The sequence below is a fragment of the Ailuropoda melanoleuca genome, chromosome 17 (assembly GCF_002007445.2).
Source record: "Ailuropoda melanoleuca isolate Jingjing chromosome 17, ASM200744v2, whole genome shotgun sequence".
NCBI classification, from domain to species: domain Eukaryota; kingdom Metazoa; phylum Chordata; class Mammalia; order Carnivora; family Ursidae; genus Ailuropoda; species Ailuropoda melanoleuca.
The window spans coordinates 29,304,437-29,329,920 of NC_048234.1; the positions used below are offsets into that span (position 1 = coordinate 29,304,437).

General features: G+C 41.4%; 1 protein-coding gene across 3 annotated transcripts in view; it reads right to left on the reverse strand.

The window, feature by feature from the left end:
* TRPM6 (transient receptor potential cation channel subfamily M member 6) overlaps nt 1–25,484 on the reverse strand; it is a 201,820-nt gene that overhangs the window by 90,055 nt on the left and 86,281 nt on the right. For all 3 annotated transcript variants that reach the window (XM_034646981.1, XM_034646980.1, XM_019805296.2), the window contains 4 exons: nt 16,255–16,432; nt 12,660–12,873; nt 9,295–9,419; nt 4,794–4,965 (listed from right to left, as the gene is read on the reverse strand). In XM_034646981.1, coding sequence (XP_034502872.1) covers nt 4,794–4,965; nt 9,295–9,419; nt 12,660–12,873; nt 16,255–16,432 — 689 coding nt within the window. The remainder of the gene's footprint in view (nt 1–4,793; nt 4,966–9,294; nt 9,420–12,659; nt 12,874–16,254; nt 16,433–25,484) is intronic.

Genomic DNA, 25,484 nt, shown 5'->3' on the forward strand with positions numbered 1-25,484 from the left:
AAAAAAAAAAAAAAAAAAAAAAGGAAAGACCATGGAGTCATTCTTCTTGAAAACATATTAAGTGAAAAAAAGTTACAGAATGATATATATAGTAAGATCCTTTTTATATTTTTAAATCCACACACATAAGTATATATTTTATATATGTTTGCATTGTATATATTTATGTATATGCTTACATGGTACATGTGTGTATAAATATGTTTATTATGTATATCCATATATACATTTATTTATATATACACATATCCATTTTTATATATCCATATGTGTATATACATGTGTATAAATAATATGTTTATTATATATACATATCCATATATACATTTTTATACATATATATATATAGCGCCAGAAAACTCTGGAAGGGTACACATCAAACTATTAATGGAGAAGAGAGGGAAGGATTTGGGGAAACATTGAAAAGGGACCTTGTTTATTCTATAGACTTATTTAACTTTTACACTGCACGTGTATTGATATATTTAATTCAATATTTTTAATTTATTTTTCAAAAGCAGAAAAATCAGCAGGCAATACCACACTCACATCTGGGCATCAGTGGATATTCTCCTGGGCCCCAAGTTGAACAGCCCTCCTCTGGCCATGCCCTCCCCTCACAGTGAAGAGTCTACGGGACCAACGTTTGAGGGAAGCCTGTGCCCTCAACCCTACTTACTAGAGTGCCTTAGACCCCAAAATTCCTGCTTCCAGGGGCTGCCTGAGCCTCTGCCCCAGATATGTCCTCCCCCAGGACATACTTGCCAAAGACGCTGGGGTATAGGGGAGACGTGGGTAGAGCTTGGACATACAGGTTGGGGTGTCCGGGTGAGCAATGTGTGTGAAGCCCCTGGCACAGAGGGATGGAGCCAAGGGCAGAAAGAGAAGCAGAGAGCAGGCTGTACATAGGCTGGGCAACAGTCCTGGCTGTGGCTCAGTATTCCCAAATTTCCAAGATGCTGAACTCAAACCTGGTCTTCCAGCTATATGTACAAATGTAAAAGAATAAAACCTTATACAGTTTGTTAGCTTGATTTAAAGCTTTTAAATATTTAGACATATAATATGTGGGCTTTCCTGTGTACCCTTGTCCTCGACTCCACAAATGTTTGGTGGGGGTGGGATTTGGGGGTAAGGGAGTGACTGTTAGCAGGTATCCAAACACATAATTCAGTCTGTTTCATTGCTTTGACATTCTACTTCTTTTCCTTTTCCATATAGTTTCACCTCATTATTTTCTCCCTGTCACTAAAAAGTGAATCTAAAATATACCAACTGATAGTCATGGGATTCCTCTAATAATATAGTCTTATAAAAGCTAAGCGAGATGAAGAAAATGATATATTAACATGTAAAAGTAATAGAAGAAAATTTAGATAAATACTCCATTAATGATAAATTATTGACATGCAGGGAAAAAAGAGAATCTCTTATACCCTATATAATGAAATACCATGCAGCCATTAAAGATGTGTTAAACTATGCTTACTAATGTGGAAATGCATCCATGTTTAATGGGCGAGAGGGGAAGACTACAAAAGAAGCATGGATATTATATGAACCTAGTGTTCATTTTAATGTTGCTGTGATGGGGCGCCTGGGTGGCTCAGTCGTTAAGCATCTGCTTTCAGCTCAGGGTGTGATCCTGGCGTTCTGAGATCGAGCCCCCACATCAGGCTCCTCCGCTGGGAGCCTGCTTCTTTCTCTCCCATTCCCCCTGCTTGTGTTCCCTCTCTCGCTGCCTGTCTCTCTCTCTCTCTCTCTCTGTCAAATAAATAAAATCTTTAAAAAAAAAAAATGTTGCTCTGTGTGTGTGTAGAAAATTTCTGAAAGCATATATATATGAAAAAGTTTTCAACGGTTAGTTTTTTATTATGAGATTATGGAAAATCCTTCCTTCTCCTATATGCTATCTTTGTTTTATCTGAATATGAGAGTATATATAGCACTTTTATCATCACAAAAGAATCAATAAGGGTAAAGAGGGAATTCAATTTCTATAGGGTACATCTTTCTTGAAGCAATAACTAATTCCCACAAAAACAAAAATATTTATGATTGTTTTCTAAAAAAAGGATCTTACTGATCCTACTAAATTTATTTAAAAAAAAAAAAAGAAAGAAAAGAAAAGAAAAAAATTGTCAAGTTCTTGTTGAGAAATCTCACTGGAGAGCTGCCTCAATCCTTGGCCCCCAGGGTTAGGCAAGAATACAATATCATGCCTCCAAATTACAAACTCCTAGGATGGACACCCAGGAAAGCACTCTTCTCCACTGACAGCTGGGCTGTGAAGAGATACGGAGGCATCTGATCCTATCCTGTCTATCCTCAGGGGCTTAGGAACTGACATTGGTCACATTTCAAACGGCTAAACCCAGGAATTCCTATAGCAAATTTATGATGTCAGGGTTTTGGGGGGAGCACTCTAAGTTCTCTTGGCCAATATCAAGGGTTTTCCAGGGACTCCAAGAAGTCCAGGTGAAAAGAAATAAAAGAAATCAACAAAATATTTAACTATTTTCATTCCATCCAAATAAACCCTTTTTAAGCAATACAAATATGGTAGAAAGCTTCCCTAGTGAGCATGGCGGGCATGAAGATCAGCTTTGATATGTAAGAATTTGGGGTCTGTTGGGGGCTTTCCTTTCCTTTCTTTCTTCTTCTCTTCCTTCTCCTACTCCTCGACCTCGTTCTTCTCTCTCTCCTTCCTTTCTTCCTTTCCTATGTGTGTGGGTGTAAGTGCCTTACTGTTTTTGTTCCTTCATATTGGTTCTCCTTAGAATAATAAATGTTACCAATCACTGGAATGGGCTCCACATTCTTTTACACACAAAGTGAAACTCTCCAAGTTAAGTCCCAAGTTTCAGGATCTTTGAAAGTAGAAAGGTGACTTGATGCTATTTGCAAGCTTCAGGTTGTATCCACAAATGGAGAATCAGCAGGGAATAAGAAAGACCAGACTTTGCTCTCCTGGGGCACACATCATGATGCTGTACAAAACCCCTAAGCGATTTCTGTGGTGAGCATAGGTCAACAGAGGCAACCGGACATTTCAGCTAATTGAGAGTTCAGACGTTTAAAGGAGCCCTCCCTGCGGGGACTCTTCTTCAGGCCTGTCTCTGACCTATCCTCCTCTGCTCTCCTCTGTGGGTCTCCCTTCCCCCCACCCACACCCACTCCACAGGGGACCACATACCTGATCCTCTCTCCCCTTTTCTTACCTAAATGAGCCTCCAACCTTCACCCACAGTAAGCTCTAAGTGACTGGCAACAATTCCCAGGGTCCCTCCCACACCACCTTCCCCCAACAAGGAGATTACACCTGTATCAGAGGATAAAAGGAAAGAAAGACACAGACGTGTATTGAGGGCATACAAGGCACCCAACACTATCCTAGGCACAGCAAGCGTACATTATCTCAATTAACTCTCACAACAAAAGGTAGACAGTTCCTTCCCTTTTATATTAAGAAAACTGTCTAACAGATGTTAACTCCCTTGGCCAAGATCATAGACAGTAGATGACAGAGCTCCGATCTCTCTGACCTCCTACATTCTGCTGCCTCAGGAGATCAAGGTTAAAATCTCAAAGGACATTCAGCATGTAAGGTCAAAGTCAAAGGTTGAAGAGGACTTGAGCCTCCCTAGGGTCTTGGCTCCTAGGTCTTCGACCCCAAGGAGGGAAATATTTTGTGGAAGATTTAACTCATGGAAAGAGGCAGAAGTTCACTTTTTGCTGCCTTGGACTAAAAGTCTCCATTTTTCCAGGCAGCACCTATCTTTCCACCTCTCCACCCAAGGATGTTTGCTGATTCTGACCCTCCCCTCCCTTCTCCCTCCTATAGATACTACTATTAAAAAATAGACAACAGGTCCAAAATAGAGTCACTTGTGCTAAGCTCCACATCAACAAACCAAGACATAATACCTGACCTAATTGCAGTTGCAACCTCTCCCAGGAATGTAACCTTTACCCAGTCAGTCTGGAATTACCTGGTTGGCGTTAGTGAGGTAATCTGCCTGGTAGGACCCCCACACCCACCCCACCTTCCCTCAAAGGAAGGTGACCTTGCCCAAAACAATCCATTCCTTGTTAGAATAACTCCCCTGCCACACCTCCTTCTGCTTATAAAAGTCTTCCATTCTGTCCAGCTCCTTGGAACTCTTCCCTATCTGCCAGATGGGATGCTGCCCAACTGATGAATCACTGAGGAATGCCAGTAAGATCTTTAAATTTACTCAGCTGCATTTTGTTTTTAAACGCTACCAAAATGGTCATATCGAAGCATCCCTGGAAGTAGTACCTAACACTGAAACCTTCGAAGGTCCCTATTTCTAAAAGTCCTGTCTGGTCTTAATCCTTCCCTATCTGAGACATGCCACCATATACAAAATGCCATCTTCTCTGATGGTCAAACTCATACCCTCCCTCTTCTCAAGCCAGTCTCTTTACTGCTATTTAGTCATTCCCATTCTGGCCTCAATCTTCTCCCCCACACACAACCATCCTCCACCCATCCTACCCTATGGACAGCTGGAGGCTATGCTGAAGTCTCCACTGTTGCAGAAAACCTCTCCTGATTATGGTGTCCCCCAAGATTTCTTCCTTTCTCCTGTCACCCATAATTCCTCACCACCTCACATGCTGCTTTCTTCTGGCTGTGGGTTCACATGTGTTAATTTAAGGCAGGGACCAGCTCGGACCTCTCCACTCGGTATGGATGACAAAGGGGTGTCTTTCCCCATAGCAGCTCCCCAACCAGGCCCCAGTGGTTGAGCCCCTGTGGTACTCACGGCTGTGTATTTTCTGCAGGGAGAGGTACTTTTCCAGGCTCCTCCTGAGCTTCATCTCATTTCCATACTTGCCCACAGTCCCATCATCGGACAAGATAAAGTGGGAATGCATGCTGTTGAGTGTGGTGAGCTTGCTGAGGGGGTTACCCAGGGTCTGGTACAGGCACACCACCTAGAAGACAGTGAAGATAAGAGAGGGTCAGAGCTCAAGGTCCTTCCTTCCCTGGGCTCACCTGCTCCATAAGGCCTGTCCATGAACCACGGAGTTCCTGCCAAGGTTAATAAGTACTACTTGCTACCTACAGCACTGTTTCTCAAGCTATGTGTGGTGAAGGATCAATTTGTTTTCTTTAATCTCCCATCTTTTGGGATTGGTATGTGGTCCTACTATGTGTAACCAGTATGCAGCTCATGCTACATGGGACTCATGACACAAGTTCAACAACTCTTGCACATGCCATGCTCAGCAAGAGAAGCCCACTGACCATATGGTTAGATGTCACAGCACTGCCACATTACTAAAAATGGTTCTAAATATTTATTTTTAATTTCTGTATTTACCTTGTCTCAGATCATTATAAAACAGTTCAAAAAGGTACACAGGTACACAGACTACATCACTATCCAAAAAATATGCTTTTCAACAGATCTATTCCAAAACAATATTGTGATACCACTTCTTTTTCCAGTATTTCAAATGAAATGAAGAGTAATCACCAACCCACTGAATGGAGATCCATCCATTCAATACAAAACTTCCAGATCTTTATTGATATTTGTGGACTCTTCCTTAAGCTACTCCAATTTTTATTTGTTTTTAGAGACAAAACCACAGTGTTTGGAGTCAGAGGGACCCTGTTTAAGTCTAGACGCTTCTACTTCCTAATTTTATTTTATTTATTTATTTTTAAAGATTTTATTTATTTATTCGACAGAGATAGAGACAGCCAGCGAGAGAGGGAACCACAAGCAGGGGGAGTGGGAGAGGAAGAAGCAGGCTCATAGCAGAGGAGCCTGATGTGGGGCTCGATCCCATAATGCCGGGATCACGCCCTGAGCCGAAGGCAGACGCTTAACCGCTGTGCCACCCAGGCGCCCCCACTTCCTAATTTTAAATCGGGGTAACTCTTGTCTCCTTTCTCAGCTTACTTTCCTCATGTAAAAGTGAGAATAATAATTCCTACAGCAGAGGGTCACTGTAAAGCTTAAAAGAAATAATGAAGGGAAAAGCACTATAAATTTTATCAACATTAGTCTTTAAAGTTACCTTTATTAGTACCTAAATGTGACACTAACTCCAGAAAGCAAAAAAAATAATAATAATAATTGATAGATTTATTACATCTGAAGTATCTAATCCTAGCATTAATATCATTTTTTTATAAAAGCAAAAAATGTGCAATAATAGAGGAAAGGTTAAATTATAATATTATTAAAGTGCTATAGTACAGTAGAACATTATTAGGCATGAAAAATCAGAATGCACTCTTGGCCCCCAGAATATAATTTCCCACTAAAAGCAACCAGCTATTTCTCAAGGAGCAAAAAATATACGTTAGACTGGAACGTTTTTCTATACTAAAACACAAGGAAGCAGGGGCGCCTGGGTGGCACAGTCGTTAAGCGTCTGCCTTTGGCTCAGGGCGTGATCCCGGCGTTATGGGATCAAGCCCCACATCAGGCTCCTTCCTAGGAGCCTGCTTCTTCCTCTCCCACTCCCCCTGCTTGTGTTCCCTCTCTCGCTGGCTGTCTCTGTCAAATAAATAAATAAAATCTTTAAAAAATAAAAAAAATAAATAAAAAAACACAAGGAAGCAATGAAAAATAATTAGAATTGTGTTAAAAGGACTCAGGAGACAACTTGAAAAGTTTCCACTGGCCAAAATGGGACAATTTGATCATAATTAATAGTAATAACTAGAACAGATGATTTGAAACATATTTAATATTTGATATGTTTCAATTCATGAACCAAAACAAATCTCACTGTTCACCTTGGAGAACGGTAGATAATGAATCATTGCTTTGAAAGCTGGAAAGTAAAGAGAAAGAATCAAGCATTTATTCTGCCCTTTCCCATACAACTATACCAGAAGGTAAACCAAATGGTTGATTAGAAAATGTTTCTCTTTGTAGAGTGTTTAAGCTAATAAATAAAGAAAGAACACTAAAATTAAATATCAGCACTTGCAACCCAGTTGAGATCATGAATCTAGGCAAGGACATCATAAAAAGAAAGATGATCCTAAGTTACAAGGGAAGGACACATCTCTTATGGCATAAACTTGCACAAAAAATCTTGTATTTGATCAGAACTTTGGATCAAACTACCAATTTACAGGAAAGACAAGAGACAGAGAAATACCCTAAACCCTACTAAAATGGGCTAAATCTGCAAAATCCAAACTATGGGAAACTCTTCAGGAAAAATGACCTAGTTCTTTAACAAATAAATTGTACCCCCCCCAAAAAAAAAAGAGAGAAAGAGAGAGATGAAGGAAAAATCCATAGATTAAAAATGACTGAGGGGCACCTGGGTGGCTCAGCCGGTTAAGCATCCAACTCTTGATTTCAACTTAGGTCATGATCTCAGGGTTGTAAGATCAGCCCCACATCAAGCTCCATGCTGGGTATGGAGCCTGGTTGGGATTCCATCTCTCCTCCCTAACAACAACAACAAAAGACTGAAAATGACCCAAGAGACATCTCAACCCATCACAATATAGGGAACTTTTCTGGATAATGAAATCAAACAACTAGGGCACCTGGGTGGCTCAGTTGGTTAAGCATCTGCCTTCAGCTCAGGTAATGATCCCAGGTCCTGGAATCAAGCCCTGCATCGGGCTCCCTGCTCAGAGGGGAGACTGCTTCTCCCTCTGCCCCTCCTCCCCCCTTGTGCTCTCTCTCTCTTGTTCTTGCTTTCTCAAATAAAATTTTTAAAAAAATCAAACAACTAAAAAAATAGGACACAATCAGAATGTTGAACATAATCCAGCTATTTGCTGATATTCATGAATTGTTAATTTTTTAGGTACAAAAATGGCAATGTGGTTATGTATTTTTTAATTGTCCATATATTTCAGAAATATCTACTTATTGGTATTTAGAAATATCAAAGTATTGGTAAATTAATCACTAAATTAGAAATACTGGTTAAAATATTTATCAGTGACATTTGATGTCTGGAATTTGCTTCAAAATATTGGAGGGAAGAGGTGGAGAATGGATAAAGGGATAGATGAAATAAAATTGGCTCTAATCTTGTAACTGTTGCAGCTGGGAGATGGGTTCATAGGATTTCATTATTTTAATCTCTCTACTCCTTAATATGTTTGAAATTTTCCAAAATGTAAGTTAAACTATACACATGTCTGTATTAATTGACATAGAGAAGTAACTGTTAAATAGTTAAGCCAAAGAACAGATTCACAAAAACAAATAAAAATTTAAAAAAAAAACAGATTTACGTTGGTGGGATTCTGTTACTACTTTTTTCATACAAACTGTTTTTTATTATACATATGTACATATACTTAGAAAAAATTCTGGAATGATACACACCAAGATATTAATAGTGGTTATCTTTCCTCTTCATACCTTTTGTAATACCTAAGATTTTTTATCAGAAACAGAAATCTGTTTATTCTTATAAACAGACAAGTCCATTCCCTATAGAAAAACAGACAGGATCAAAGAATCGATACACAGGAATGAATATAGCAGAGAGCGGTACAAAATAAGACAAGGGTCAAATCATGAATGTTCCTTGTTTTATCCCACACACAACAGTACAAGAAACTCGGCTATTACTCTGAGCAAGACAGAAGCCATTGAAGGGTTTTTCATAGCACAATCTGATTTGTACTTTAGAGGAATCATTCTGGCTACTGTGCTGAGATTAGATAACAAGAAGTGACAAGGATAAGAGAAGGGAAGGCTATTCCTGAAATCATTCAGGTGACAGAAAATGGTGGTTTGGACCTGCTCAGTAACAGCGGGGATGATGAGAAGAGGTCAGATTTCAGGTATACTTTTACATTTAAAGTGAAGCTGAGCGGCACCTGGGTGGCTCAGTCGGTTAAGTGTCTGCCTTGGACTCACGTCATGATCCCAGGTCATAGGATTGAGCTCCGCTCAGGCAGGGGAGCCTGCTTCTCCCTCTCCTCCCTGCTTATGCTCACTCTCACTATCTCTGTCGCTATCTCTGTCTCTCTCTCAAATAAATAAATAAAATCTTTAAAAAAAAGATAAAGTGAAGCTGAGATAATTTACTGATGGATTAGGTTTGATGTATAAGACAGAGATCAATCCAGGATTAATCCAAGGTTTTTGGCTTGAACAAGGATAAGATCATCATTTTCTAAGACAGGGCAAGTAGGAAGCCAATAGTTGGTTTGGGGTATATTACATTCGAGATGTCTTTTGGATACCAGATATAGTGCTGACTTGGAAATTAGATACACATTCATTTCCTTTTGTTGTGAAAGGGTTCTCTACTTACATCTTTTCCAATAAGATCTCTCTGGTTTTCAATGACGCCCCAAGGAGGGATTCCAACGGTCCAGATTTTTCTCAAGGACTGGAAGGAATGGGCTCTCAGGGCATCCCCAACATGTTTAGACACGCCTATGAACAATAGAGATCAAACTTGAAAGCACGAATCATGCAAAATACCATGACTGCTGGAAGGAGACAAATGGGTGGGTATATGCAAAGGGCCATTCTTAGGGAAAGTTGTTGGCACAGTGGAATGAATTTCTGATATCTTGGTTTCCTCTACTCTCTTTTAACACCTCTTTCTCCTATCGCTGACCTCTTTACCTGAACAATTCTCCTCTCCCTTTGGGCACTTTTTGCTTACAACCTCAGTCCTGCCCCTATTTTTGACTGACCAGAAAGTCCTGTAAGGACAACATGAATGTTCTAAGTATGTTTTTTTCCTCTAACCTTCTCAACTGCCCCAGCAAAACATCCTGCAGATATGGCCCTTGCTTCTTTGAAGCAAATTAATAGCTTTATATGCATAAATATTCCAGAACTAATGCATTCACATTTGACCTTCTGGGATTAATAATAACAACAACAATAATAATAGCCAGCACTGACCAAACTCTTACAATGCACTACGTGCTCTTTTAAGTGTTTTACAAGTATTTACACTCTAAGTAGAAACTTTAACTTTATGTTGTCTATTTTATAGGCAAGAATTGAGTCATAAAGAAGTTAAATGATTTGCCCAACGTTGTAGAGCTGGTCATTTGTAGAGCTTGGATTCCAATCCAGGATATCTGACTTTTTTTTTAAACGGACTCTATTTTTTAAAGCAATTTTAGGCTCACATCAAACTGAGCCAGTAGTACAGACTTCGCCTGTACCCCTAACCCCTACACCCACAGCCTCCCTCCACTGTTAACATCCCCGCCCCAGCATGGTAGATGTGTTACAACTGCTGAACGTACACTGACATATCATGAGCACCCACAGACCATAGTTTACCTTAGGGATAGGTGCTGTAGATCCCATAGGTTTGAACAAATACATAATGATCTATAGCCATCACCACAGTATCATACAGAACAGTTTCACTGCCCTCAAAATCCTCTGTGTTCCATTTACTCATCCCCCTGCCACAACCCCGGGCAGCCACTGATCTTTTTCTCTGTCTCCAGTTCTGCCTTTTCCAGAATGTCATATAGTTAGAATAGTGCAGCATGTAGCGTTTGAGATTGGCTTTCTCTGCCTTTTAATGACAATACTGCATTGCACCGCTTACTCTTCTCATATATAGTGCTGGCCCTGTGTCATTAGCACAGAGACAAATGAACAAAAACTCTACCAATTGCATGCATCTGATGCATGGCACCTAATCATTTCCCCCTCTCTGGCATCTTCCCCATCACCCTATTTTGTACACTTTCCCCAGAGTCATTGTCTAGAATCGGGGATCTGGGCCACAGGCACGTATCAGTATCAGCTGTGCAGCCATCTACTGCAGTAGAAATTTGGACTCCGTAGGTTTGGCCTGGGCTCCCAGCATGGTGGTGCTGGCGGACGTATGTCAGCATCCCACATGTGATCCTACTACATATTGTTTACTGAGACCCTCTATAAAACCAGATCTGACTATGTCATTCCCTACCCATTCTCCTATCCAGATTCTGTTGAGGACCCTTTACTACACAGAGAATAAAATGTCAGTCCATTGGCGTGGCACCGAGTCTGGCTCCAATCTCCCTTGTCCCTGTTCTCTGCCACATGGCACATCCAGCCTGTAGCCTTATCTCCTCTTTCTACATGTGCCTTCACCTCCAGCCGTGTGCCTGGCCTTGCACTGCCACCTCTATCTAGGATGCTCGTTCCTACCCTTCCCTCAAGGCCAACGCCAAGTGCTATATCCTTCTCCATGCCTTCTTGGGTGCTCTCAGGTGGAACTGGAATGTGTCTTCCTCTTCCTTGTACTCCCAAACACTTGCTTTGTATCTCAACTATGACCCAGTCAGCACTGATTGTAGTTAGTTGCTCACTGTTATCACAGTCTACCTTATCACTAAACCCAGCACCTTTCACCCACAGCACCTATCCAGATGCTTGTGCATTCAATTAAATGTCAAATATTCATGCCAGATAATGTTCAAGTACAGCTGAGAAGCAGCTCAAGAATAGGCAGAAGCTGGTAAGCAACATTTCCCAAATTTAGATGTGCATAAGAATCATCTGGGGATGTTGTCAGAATGCAGATTCTGGTCCTGCTGGTCCGGGAAGGTATGAGATCTGCATTCCCAGCACGCTCCCAGGTGATGCCGATGCTGCTGGTCCAGCTGTCCCTCCCTGAGTAGTCAGGCCCTACGGAGTTGTGGTTGAACAGGGTCAGATCCTGATTATTGTTTAAGAAAGCTTCAAGTATGTCTCATTTCTCATTTCTTTTGTTTATATGAACTATTCCAATAATCTTCACACTATTATATTTGTGTTCCTTAATTGGTCCTAACCTAAATGTTAAAATACACACACACACACACACACACACACACACACACACACACAAGAGCAGTAAGTAAAAGAAAGCCTGTGTTGTTAAAAAGGGAAACCAAGGGCCCAAAATGGAATCACTTAAGCCAAGTTATCAAACTGGGGCTTCATACCTAACCTAACCTAATTGCAGTTCCAACCTCCCCCAAAAACTTAGTCTTAACCGCTCAATCTGTCACAAGAACTCTCCTCATCCTATCCGCCCCCCCCCAAAGGAAGATGAGGTAATCTGCATGGTTAGACTGCTCCCCCACCCCACCCCATTCCCTCTGAGGGAAGATGACCTTGCTTGGAAAAACCCTTCCTTTTCTTTTGCAAATAACTTCCTTGCCTCACCCTCCTTCCTATAAAAACCTTCCATTTTGTACAACTTCTGTGAGCATCTCTTTATTTGCTAAATGGGATGCTGCTTAATTCAGGAATTGCTTTATAAAGCCAATTAGATCTTCAAATTTACTCAGTTGTATTTTTGTTGTTGAACTTGACCCTCTGGTAAGTTTAGCTCATGCCCAAGCCTGCGCACTCCATACTTGCAAGAATTCCGAGTCCTTTCAAAACTCACCAGAGTCTAAAGTTCATGAAAAGACTATTTCTTTGCCAGAAGTTTACCCACAGTTGTGTTAAAATAGCATTACTTTAACAATGGTAGAAACGCATTCCAGGAAAGGTCTATGATTCTTCTGGGTTTTTTTTTTTTTTCTAGTACTATGCTTTTCGTCTTTCTCATGCCACCATGTGCCCCGAGAGCACTGCAGAGCAGAGATTAGGTGCCATACTACCTGATTCAATTAGAAAGAGGAATTTTTTTTTTTAAGTGAAGCAGAGAGTGCACTTTACCAGTATTAATGCCTTCCGTTATTATCCACGCTCCTGTTGTCTCTGCAGCTTTGACCAAACCTTGGCTGAAGATCTCTTTAAGTTTGGAGGGCATCTTGAAGTTCTGGATTCCCCCGTGGACAGAGATCACCAGCTTTGGCAGTTCCATCTTCCACTCTTTCAACATTAAATGTAACAGATGATCCAACTTTGTATCATAAGAAATCCTAATATACTGGAAGACATGAATAGACACATGTACATAAAATAGGAAAAACTACATACCAGTAACAATGAGCACACAGCAGGGCGACCGAAATGGCCAAAACTTAAAAGGAAGTGTCTGAGATTTCTTTAAAAGTTCATCTTTGTATAATAGAAACATTTACTTTGAAAGGATCCCACACCCCCTCTAAGTTCCTTCTGGGAATTACAAGTCACGGTAGGAAGGCTTCCTCTGGCTTTCAGGGTTGGCCCACCAATGAATGCTCTCTAGAAGGTCTGAAATGAGGCAGAAATACTTCAAACTGGCAAAAAACACTACTCCAGGAAACCCATTAAAAAAAAAAAGCTTTTAGAAATAGGTGAAATGGGGTTTTTCATACATGCTATTGACGAGGGAGCAGAAGGCTAGCTGGACGAAGCACAAGCTGACACCCTGCAACCTCCCCCCTACCCCCCCACTCCTTCGTGGGACATGTGTGACAGTCTTCCAGGGATCTCCCAACTATCTTAATCTTAATACCTTGCTAGAGGGGAAAACAACCTTGACAATGGCAAGGTCTCCAGTATCTTGTAGGTCTTCTTTAGCACATGAAAGTTCTTGTGACACCTCCTTTTCCTTCCTTCCCCCAACTCCTAAGTACATAATCAGCCACTCCGAAAGACCCCTGTGCAGCAGCTCTTTCTGCCCATGGGTCCTGCCCCCCCACACCCCTGCTTTAATAAACCACCATTTTGTGGTCATCAGGTCCAGACCTCACCCCACCGAACCTCACCTATATTCCAAAACCACATCACTATGACTTTTAATTTACTTAACGATTTCATATATTTCCACAATTTAAATCAGATTATGATCTGGGAGCATGTACATTTAATTTACTATAAACTTCACATTCTAACCATTCCCTTTATATATAATTATCCCTCTGAAAATGTCTTTTTCCAAAATAAATACTTTTCACCAGAGTCATATTTTTGACTAGTCAATGTAACCCAAAGCAAAGGCGAGAGAAATCCGAATCAGCAGGTAGGACCAGAATCATTTTGTGTTTTGCTTAGTATCATGGTGTATAGCTGGCTCTCTTTTCCAGTAGATGCAGCCACATACAGACTGTTGCAATCACACTGAGATGAGTCTGCCCTCCTCAAGCATACGCTAACCAACAGCACCCACCAAGTCAGATTTACAGGAGTAAGGACGATAAGAAACCATGAATTAGAAAACTACACCGAAAAGAACCACAGGTGGAGAGCTTTATCCATATGCAAATAGAATTATCACCTATCTTCCAGGATGTAACAGTGACTTAAAACAATGGTCTATTCACCTTTGAAATTCTTAAAAACATAATCCCTTTATTTAATTATTAAAATGTTAGAATTTCTGAACATGGAGTTGACATCGAGTTGGGACAGCCATCACAGAATGTAACAGAACCTCAGGATAATCAGGATTCAATTTGTAAGTGAGGACAACGAGTTGCCATGGCTTTATTACATATTCAAGTAGTAGGAAAATACGCAAGTTGACCTTTGTGACATGGTTTGTGCTGCTCCGAATGGTGAATGCAGGCAGAGGCAGCTCTGACGTGATTCCCCTAGCTCAACTCTTTCTTCCAGGTGCCTCTCTCTTCCATCTAGAAGTCCTTTTAGTCCTAGCAGATACTCCTCCTTGAGATCTCAGATAAACAACCTTGATTAACTACATTATCAGCACTAGTCTTTCTTCCAAAGGCCAACCGAAGATGGTGCTAAAGGTTAATGACTTTCTTTCCCCCTCCCCCTCCTTTATAACTAACTCCGGCAGATTCTCAGGGGCATAGATTCTCCTCAAATCCTTCACGGAATGAGGTGGGAGGGATAAGACCAGGAAGGGAATGCAGGGGTGGGAGATAAATAACCAGCTCTCAAAGCTTTCCTGCCTCTCACTGTGAACAAGAAGAACAATTCTGGGCTTAAGTATAAAAGGTAGTTTCTTCTGAGAGATCAAATAAAATGCATTCAGGTACTCAGGATGTAATGGCAATCTAATGGTAAGCATAAAATCTATGAGTGATCAGGAGATCTGTTAAACCATATTTTCAGTTCTCCTATGTGCACCATATTTTCCCTTGGCCCTCCCACAAGCCCAAAGTGCTCTTAGCCTTCTGCCTCAACTGACACCAAACACCTCACTCACCTTTCTGATCTCATGTTAGCTGTGCCTACTTCCCGACGGCTTCCTTGACACACACACTGCCCCAGAAAAACAGGAGTTATCCTTTCCATTTATTCAAAGAATCCTATATTCACATCTGGAGCATTTCCCCTCCCCCTGTGGTAATAGTATATTTATTTCCTGTTACCCTCACTAGACTGTAAGCAATGTTAGCACATGGAACATATACTCTTTGGGGCACAGCAACATATGAGCACCTAATAAATCGTTATCAAATGGATGAAAAAATGAGGAAATGAAGGTGATTATGAATAAACATAAAAGCAAAAGGAGGAAGACTAAAACGTAAGGGGAAAATTACATACAGGGTTCTGTAAGAGTCAGCTTCCAAAAAGGATTACAGAGAAGAACAAAGGCAGTTTCCTCACCAACTAAAGAGAACATCAACACACAAAGCTAAGTGCAAGAGGATTAATAATTGGAAATGTAGATTACTGTAAAACTGTATTATGAAACTTGGTGATGATTGCTTTATTACGATCTGCTGTTTCAAATTCATCCAACAGATGGTCAGACTCCAGGGTACAGCTGAGTCTCAGCTTTCCTGAGGTGGACACCCCTGCAGATTTCCCAGGGAAATCTGCCTCTGAAAAAGCAGCAGGTGATTAACAAGCTCAAGAAAAAACACCTGAGAGATAGCTGGCCTGCCCGTATTATGCAAATTACATGCAAAATTATCATATTAGAGACAGGAGCAAAACTGGCCTGGAAAACCTACAATGATCACTTGGGGGAGATACAGAGAGAAATTTCCGCATTTCCTCTCACAAGGACGGAGCAGGCCTGAACAGCCACAAGCTACAAGTAATTGCTATGGCCATGCTTCAGCTAAAACCATCTCTTTGGCAGCGACTTTTCTCCATTCCTTAAGAAAAGGGCAGCCTTTGGCAACAGTCTAAAGAGCAATAAGGAATTCTCCCATAGAGAAGGCATAAGCTTGCTAAAAGAGGTCTAATAAAGAGCTGGCCACACCATACCTGGGAAAGGTACCATGTCCCTCACACAGAAAAGAAGAAGGGTCAGGTCATTTTTGTGAACAGGTCAACAATACAGATCATTTTTGCAATAAAACCCGGTCATCTGATCATTTACACTTGGAGATACAATTTCGAGAAACATTTGGAGGTTATCCTCTGTTAAAAACTAGCGAAGTAATGTGAGTTATTAGCGTACCTTGGAGTGGTGGGTGTGCTCTCCATCTTGAAAATTAATAGTGCCAAACGTATCTGTAGGGCTTTTCGTCGTGTGCTTTTCAACAGACCATGGTTCATTTTCATTACCGTTGGCAGCTGAGATGGTCCAGGAATAATCTATCCCATGATGGTCTCCAATCAGTCGACCACAGTAACACCTTAAAGATGGGATGGAAACCAGTTTCAGAATAGAAAACACACAACATCAAAACAGAAAACAGATGTAATGTTTCTACACTTTTCTAGGGTAATATAGAGATGGCATATATGAATAATTTTTTTACAACTTCACATTAAGATTTATATCACTAGATTGTCTTCTGAGTTAAAAAACACCCTCAGTGTTTCTCTCCCTTAGCTGCACATTAAAATCACCGAGTGAATGTTTAAAAAAAATACTAAAAATCTTGTGCACACCCATGTTCAGATAACTATTATAAAGCATTATTCATAGTAGCCAAGTGTCCGTTGACAGATGAATGGATAAAATGTGGCATATAGAACCTGACCAGCCCCTTAACGCAGCCAAGACTGCTTCCACGTTGGAAAGCCAACAATTGCTGGGTCCCATAGACGCTGAGACACCTACAGGGAAGCCACAGCCCATGCCACCATGACATTTACCCGTGTCATTTTGTGTGTGGATCTTACCCATCAGTCCTCACTCTTCTGTGCGCTCATAAAAAGGAAACTGTAAGAAAAAGAAGTTTCTGGGGAGGAGGTTAAGATGGCGGAGGAGTAGGGGACCCCTTTTTCAGCCGGTCCCCTGAGTTGAGCTGGATAGGTACCAAGACCAGCAGGAACATCCACGGAATCAGCCTGAGACGCAGGAAGATACATCTGGATCTCTACAAATGAACATCTCCAGCGCTGAGTATCGAGGTACGAAGCGGGGAGCCGTGAAACCGCGCACAGATATCGGAAGCTAAACAGAAGGGGGAGGGAGCCGCCGTGTCAGGGCGCCGGGAAGCGGTAGCCACCTGCAAGGGGGAGCGGACAGACCGCGGACCCGCACGCTTGAGACAGCAGGCTGAGAAGGGAGCTCCGGGAGCGCACGCGGGACGGCTGGCGGTTGGCGGGCCACCTGCACGGGGGAGCAGGCGGACTCGCGGACGGCACCCGCGAGACAACAGACTTAGAACGCGAGCTCCAGGAGCGCGCGCGCAGGGCGGCTGGCGGGCCACCTGCACCGGGGAGCGGGCGGACCGCGGACCCGCACTCTGGAAACGGCAGACTGAGTCCGTGAGCCGGGAGCGTGCACCACCAAGCATCTCACGGAGCTCCGGAGCTCCGGTGTGCTCACTGGATCGAGGCTGAGACCGGGAGCTCCGGGAGCGTCCGCGGGGCGGCTGGCGGCTGGAGGGCCACCTGCACGGGGGAGCAGGCGGACTCGCGGTCAGCACCCGTGAGACACCAGACTGAGACGGGGAGCTCCGGGAGCCCGCGCGGGGCGGCTGGCGGCTGGCGGGGTTGGAAACACAAAGGACAGAGACGTGCCGGCCCTGGAAGTGAGGGCTGGGACGCCGGGTGTGGGGCGCACAGCCCGGGATGCTGCAGGGTTGAGCAGCACCAACAGAAACAGAGTTAAAGTGGCCAGAACATCAGTGGAGAACGATCCGCGATCCCTCTGTTCTGAGACAGAGGCTGAATTTCAGCCGCTGCTGCTCTCTCAGAAGAGGCATAGCAAACCGCCAGGGAAAGCCGCCAGAGAACAAAAGCCCGGAAATACCGGCTCACAGGGTGCCCATCCCCATCCCCCCTCGCAAGGGACACAGAGACTCTACCCAAACAGGGTTTTCTGAGTACCGGCAGGCAGGCCCCTCCCCCAGAAGGCAGGCTGAAAAATCAAGAAGCCCACAACCCGGAGCGCCTGAGTGGCGCAGTCACCAAGCACCTGTCTTCGGATTAGGGTGTGATCACAACGCTCCGTAAGGAGTCCTTCATCGGGCTTCTCCACCGGGAACCTGCTTCTTCCTCTCCCACTCCTCTGCTTGGGTTCCCTTTCTTGCTGACTGTCTCTCTCTCTCTCAAATAAATAAATAAACTCTTTAAGGAAGAAGCCCACATCCCTAAGATCTCTATAAAACAAGGGCGCACGGCCTGGGTCCCAGTCAACACTTGGGCTCTGGACAACCCTGCAATCTCTCTTCATCAGAATGACGAGAAGGAGAAGTCCCCCCCAGCAAAGAAAAGATAATGAGTCTGTGGCCTCTGCCACAGAATTGGCCTCGGCCACAGAATTAATACATATGGATGTATCCCAATTATCAGAAATGGAATTCAGAGCAACAATGGTCAAGATGATGAGTAAACTTGAAAAAAGCATCAGAGAAAGCGTTGCTGAGAATATAGAATCCCTAAGGGCAGAAATGAGAGCGAATCTGACAGAAATTAAAAACTCAGTGGGCCAAATACAGTCAAAACTAGAGGCTCTGACGGCCAGGGTCACCGAGGCAGAGGAACGCGTTAGCGAATTGGAGGATGGGTTAGTAGAAGAAAAAACGAAAATAGAAGCTGGTCTTAAAAAAATCCACGCCCACGAATGTAGATTACGGGAGATTACTGACTCTATGAAACGATCCAATGTCAGAATCATCGGCATCCCTGAAGGGGTGGAGAAAAACAGAGGTCTAGAAGAGATATTTGAACAAATTGTAGCTGAAAACTTCCCTAATCTAGCAAGGGAAACAAGCATTCGTGTCCAAGAGGCAGAGAGGACCCCATCCAAGCTCAACCAGGACAAACCTACGCCACGGCATGTCATAGTGCAATTCGCAAATATTAGATCCAAGGATACAGTATTGAAAGCGGCCAGGGCAAAGAAATTTCTCACGTACCAAGGCAAAGGTATCAGGATTACGTCAGACCTGTCTACAGAGACCTGGAATGAGAGAAAGGCTTGGGGGGGCATTTTTAAAGCTCTTTCAGAGAAAAACATGCAGCCAAGGATCCTTTATCCAGCAAAGCTGTCATTCAGAATTGATGGAGAAATAAAGACGTTCCAAAATCGCCAATCATTAACCAATTTCGTAACCACGAAACCAGCCCTACAGGAGATATTAAGGGGGGCTCTATAAAGGTAAAAAGGCCCCAAGAGTGATACAGAGCAGCAAGTCACAACCGATACAAAGACTTTAAAGAGAAATGGCATCATTAAAATCATATCTGTCAATAATCTCTATCAATCTAAATGGCTTAAACTCTCCCATAAAACGCCACAGGGTTGCAGATTGGATAAAAAGACATGACCCATCCATTTGCTGTCTACAAGAGACTCATTTTGAACCCAAAGATGCATTCAGACTTAGAGTAAGGGGATGGAGTACCATCTTCCACGCAAATGGACCTCAAAAGAAAGCTGGAGTAGCAATTCTCATATCAGATAGACTGGATTTTAAACTAGAGGCCATAGAGAGAGATACAGAAGGGCACTATATTATTCTTAAAGGAAGTATTCAACAAGTGGATATGACAATTATTAATATATATGCCCCCAACAGGGGAGCAGCAAGATACACAAGCCAACTCTTAACCAAAATAAAGAGACATATAGATAAGAACACAGTAATAGTAGGGGACCTCAACACCCCACTATCAGAAATAGACAGAACACCCTGGCAAAAACTAAGCAAAGAATCAAAGGCTTTGAATGCCATACTCGACGAGTTGGACCTCATAGATATATATAGAACACTACACCCCAGAACCAAAGAATACTCATTCTATTCAAATGCCCATGGAACATTCTCAAGAATAGATCATGCTCTGGGACACAAAACAGGTCTCAGCCAATACCAAAAGATTGAAATTATCCCCTGCATATTCTCAGACCACAACGCTCTGAAATTGGAACTCAACCACAAGGAAAAACCTGGAAGAAACTCAAACACTTGGAGGCTAAGAACCATCCTGCTCAAGAATGACTCGATAAACCAGGAAATCAAAAAACAAATTAAACAATTTATGGAGACCAACGAGAATGAATACACAACGGTCCAAAACCTATGGGATACTGCAAAGGCAGTCCTAAGGGGGAAATACATAGCCATCCAAGCCTCACTCAAAAGAATAGAAAAATCTAAAATGCAGTTTCTATATTCTCACCTCAAGAAACTGGAACAGCAACAGAGGGACAGGCCTAACCCACTGACAAGGAAGGAGTTGACCAAGATTAGAGCAGAAATCAATGAATTAGAGACCAGAACCACAGTAGAGCAGATCAACAGGACTAGAAGCTGGTTCTTTGAGAGAATCCATAAAATTGATAGACCACTGGCAAAACTTGTCCAAAAACAAAGAGAAAGGACTGAGATTATTAAAATTATGACTGAAAAGGGAGAGGTCACGACCAGCACCATTGAAATTGCAAGGATTATTAGAAACTTTTATCAACAGCTATATGCCAAAAAACTAAACAATCTGGAAGAGATGGAGGCCTTCCTGGAAACCTATAAACTACCAAGACTGAAACAGGAAGAAATAGATTTCTTAAATAGGCCAATTAACTATGAAGAAATTGAGTCAGTGATAAACAACCTTCCAAATAATAAAACTCCAGGCCCAGACGGTTTTCCTGGGGAATTCTACCAAACATTCAAAGAAGAAATAATACCTATTCTCCTAAAGCTATTTCAAAAAATAGAAACAGAAGGAAAGCTACCAAACTCATTCTATGAGGCTAATATTACCTTGATCCCCAAACCAGGCAAAGACCCCCTCAAAAAGGAGAATTACAGACCGATTTCTCTAATGAATATGGATGCCAAAATCCTCAACAAGATCCTTGCTAATAGAATCCAACAGTACATTAAAAGGATTATCCATCATGACCAAGTGGGATTCATACCTGGGATGCAAGCATGGTTCAACACTCGCAAATCAATCAATGTGATACATCATATCAACAAGAAAAGACTCAAGAACCATATGATCCTCTCAATTGATGCAGAAAAAGCATTTGACAAAATACAGCATCCTTTCCTGATTAAAACCCTTCAGAGTGTAGGAATAGAGGGTACATTTCTCAATCTCATAAAAGCCATCTATGAAAAGCCTACTGCAAGCATTATTCTCAATGGGGAAAAGCTGGAAGCCTTTCCCTTAAGATCAGGAACACGACAAGGATGCCCACTCTCGCCACTATTATTCAACATAGTACTAGAAGTCCTTGCAACAGCAATCAGAAGACAAAAAGGGATCAAAGGTATCCAAATCGGCAAAGAAGAAGTCAAACTGTCTCTCTTTGCAGATGACATGATACTCTATATGGAAAACCCAAAGGAATCCACTCCCAAACTATTAGAAGTTATAGAACAATTCAGTAAGGTGGCAGGATACAAAATCAATGCCCAGAAATCAGTTGCATTTCTATACACGAATAACGAGACTGAAGAAAGAGAAATTAGGGAATCCATCCCATTTACAATAACACCAAAAACCATGCGTTACCTTGGAATTAACTTAACCAGAGACGTAAAGGACCTATATGCTAGAAACTATAGATCACTTTTGAAAGATATTGAGGAAGACATAAAAAGATGGAAAAATATTCCATGCTCATGGATTGGAAGAATTAACATAGTTAAAATGTCCATACTACCCAGAGCAATCTACACTTTCAATGCTATCCCGATCAAAATACCGAGGACATTTTTCAAAGAACTGGAACAAATAGTCCTTAAATTTGTATGGAACCAGAAAAGGCCCCGAATCTCCAAGGAACTGTTGAAAAGGAAAAACAAAGCTGGGGGCATCACAATGCCGGATTTCGAGCTGTACTACAAAGCTGTGATCACAAAGACAGCATGGTACTGGCACAAAAACAGACACATCGACCAATGGAACAGAATAGAGAACCCAGAAATGGACCCTCGGCTCTTTGGGCAACTAATCTTTGATAAAGCAGGAAAAAACATCCGGTGGAAAAAAGACAGTCTCTTCAATAAATGGTGCTGGGAAAATTGGACAGCTACATGCAAAAGAATGAAACTTGACCACTCTCTCACACCATACACAAAAATAAACTCCAAATGGATGAAAGACCTCAATGTGAGACAGGAATCCATCAAAATTCTAGAGGAGAACATAGGCAACAACTTCTATGACATCGGCCAGAGCAACCTTTTTCACGACACATCTCCAAAGGCAAGAGAAATAAAAGATAAAATGAACTTATGGGACTTTATCAGGATAAAGAGCTTCTGCACAGCCAAGGAAACAGTCAAAAAAACTAAGAGACAGCCCACGGAATGGGAGAATATATTTGCAAAGGACACCACAGATAAAGGACTGGTATCCAAGATCTACAAAGAACTTCTCAAACTCAATACACGAGAAACAAATAAACAAATCATAAAATGGGCAGAAGATATGAACAGACACTTTTCCAATGAAGACATACAAATGGCTAACAGACACATGAAAAAATGTTCAAAATCATTAGCCATCAGGGAAATTCAAATCAAAACCACACTGAGATACCACCTTACGCCAGTTAGAATGGCAAAGATAGACAAGGCAAGAAACAACAATTGTTGGAGAGGATGTGGAGAAAGGGGATCCCTCCTACATTGTTGGTGGGAATGCAAGTTGGTACAGCCACTCTGGAAAACAGTGTGGAGGTCCCTTAAAAAGTTAAAAATTGAACTACCCTATGACCCAGCCATTGCACTACTGGGTGTTTACCCCAAAGATACAGACGTAGTAAAGAGAAGGGCCATATGCACCCCAATGTTCATAGCTGCATTGTCCACAATAGCCAAATCATGGAAGGAGCCGAGATGCCCTTCAACAGATGACTGGATTAAGAAGCTGTGGTCCATATATACAATGGAATATTACTCAGCTATCAGAAAGAACGAATTCTCAACATTTGCTGCAACATGGACGGCACTGGAGGAGATAATGCTAAGTGAAATAAGTCAAGCAGAGAAAGACAATTATCATATGATTTCTCTCATCTATGGAACATAAGAACTAGGATGATCGGTAGGGGAAGAAAGGGATAAAGAAAAGGGGGGTAATCAGAAGGGGGAATGAAACATGAGAGACTATGGACTATGAGAAACAAACTGAAGACTTCAGAGGGGAGGGGGTGGGGGAATGGGATAGACTGGTGATGGGTAGTAAGGAGGGCACGTATTGCATGGTGCACTGGGTGTTATACGCATAATGAAGCATCAAACTTTACATCGGAATCCGGGGATGTACTGTATGGTGATTAACATAATATAATAAAAAAAATAAAAAAAAAAAGTTTCTTCAATAAAAAAAAAATGTGGCGTATACATATAATGGAATATTATTCAGCCTTAAAAAGGGAGGAATCCCGTGATACATTACAATAGGGATAAACCTTGAGGATATTATGCTAAATGAAATAAGTCAGTCATAAAACAAGTGCTGTATGATTCCACTTATCTGAGGTACCTACAGTAGTCAAATCCACAGAGACAGACAGCAGAATGGTAGTTGCCAAGGGCTGGGAGGAGTGGCCAATGGGGAGTTATTGTTTAATGGACATAGAATTTCAGTTTTGCAAGATGAAATGTTCTGAAGATCTGTTGCACGACAATGGAAATATACTTAACACACTGAGCTATACACTTAAAATGGTTAAGATGGTAAAAAAAAATCAAATTGTACATTTTAAATATGTGCAGTTTATTTTATGTCAATTATATCTCAACAAGGCTGTTAAGAAAAAAACTAAAAATCTCTAACATGCAATATACTTAAGGATTGAGTCAGAAAATGTCTTCATGTAAAACGTAACATGCACATCAAAAGGAAAGAATATTAATCAATGTCAAAAAAGATTCAACTTCAGAGAAATATGTAAACATACAGCTACCACACGAAAAGAGCCATGAAAGAGGCTTGACTATAAATATAAATTAAATGATAAATATATGTGATATACTTGCAAAGGAAGGAAAATTCAATAAATGTTCCTGCAAATAATTAAAAGTTTTAAAAACTATTTCAGGTACATAATTTCCACTATGTAACAAAATGAAGCAAATTAGAAGGTTAAATCTCTTTGAAACTAGAACTACATAAAAACTAACAAAATATAATAATAATCATATTGGTGAAAGGACGATAAGGTTCTCGTGTTTTGTGAATTAAAAAAATCAGAAGGAAAAATTAAAATTTGAGCATACAGAACTTTCATATATTATATAGAAAGAGGTTATTCAGCTTTATAAGTGATTCAAGCTTTTTTGGGTGTATATGTGTGAAAAGCAACATAAAAACGTGTACAAGTTGTGGGGTTCAAGTAAGCAAGGAAACAAGATGACAACAAGAAGTCAGAGGATCGAGTTCTATATATGGAAGGGCTCTTGACTCAATGAGTGGAGGAATAATCTCAAATGTACAGAATATATACAGTTGGCATCTACTAGAGAGAAATGTATCACCTGGTTATCTTTTGGAACGAGGGTTAGTCTTCAAAATGGAAAAACATCTATTCATAAGCCGAACGATTCATTTCACTGTGGCTTTTTCTAAACAGAACATGAATGAATGGAAGCAGCCATAATTCACACCTGGAAAGTTAAATCACTAACCATTCTTCAGTTTGAACCCACTTTGCTCTACGTATTTTTCTAGCCTAATCCAGTTGACTTGAATCAATGTAGTTTTATTCCAGTTTTTACCAGGTCATTAAACTATTGCATGATGATCCCATAGAAGAAACCAATTACCCCTAATTTTTTTTTAAAAAAAGCTTCCATGTCTATCCTTTTAGTTAAAACTTTCAGAAGTTCCAAATTATACATCACTAACTAAAAGCTCACCTTGAGAATCAACTTTATAAAGGTGCCAAATGCCAATTCCCTCCCAAATTGTTTTTATAAATTCTATAAAATACCCATCAAAATCTTTTTTTTTAAGATTTTTATTTATTTATTTACTTGACAGAGAGAGAGAGACAGGCAGCGAGAGAGGAAACACAAGCAGGGGGAATGGGAGAGAAAGAAGCAGGCTCATAGCGGAGGAATCCAATGTGGGGCTAGATCCCAGAACGCTGGGATCACGCCCTGAGCTGAAGGCAGACGCTTAACGACTGAGCCACCCAGGGCCCCTACCCATCAAAATCTTAAAAGGATTTTTCAGGGAATTTGACAAAGTGATTCTTTTTTTTTTTTTTTAAGATTTTATGTATTTATTTGAGACAGAGAGAGAGAGACAGAAAGAGAGAAA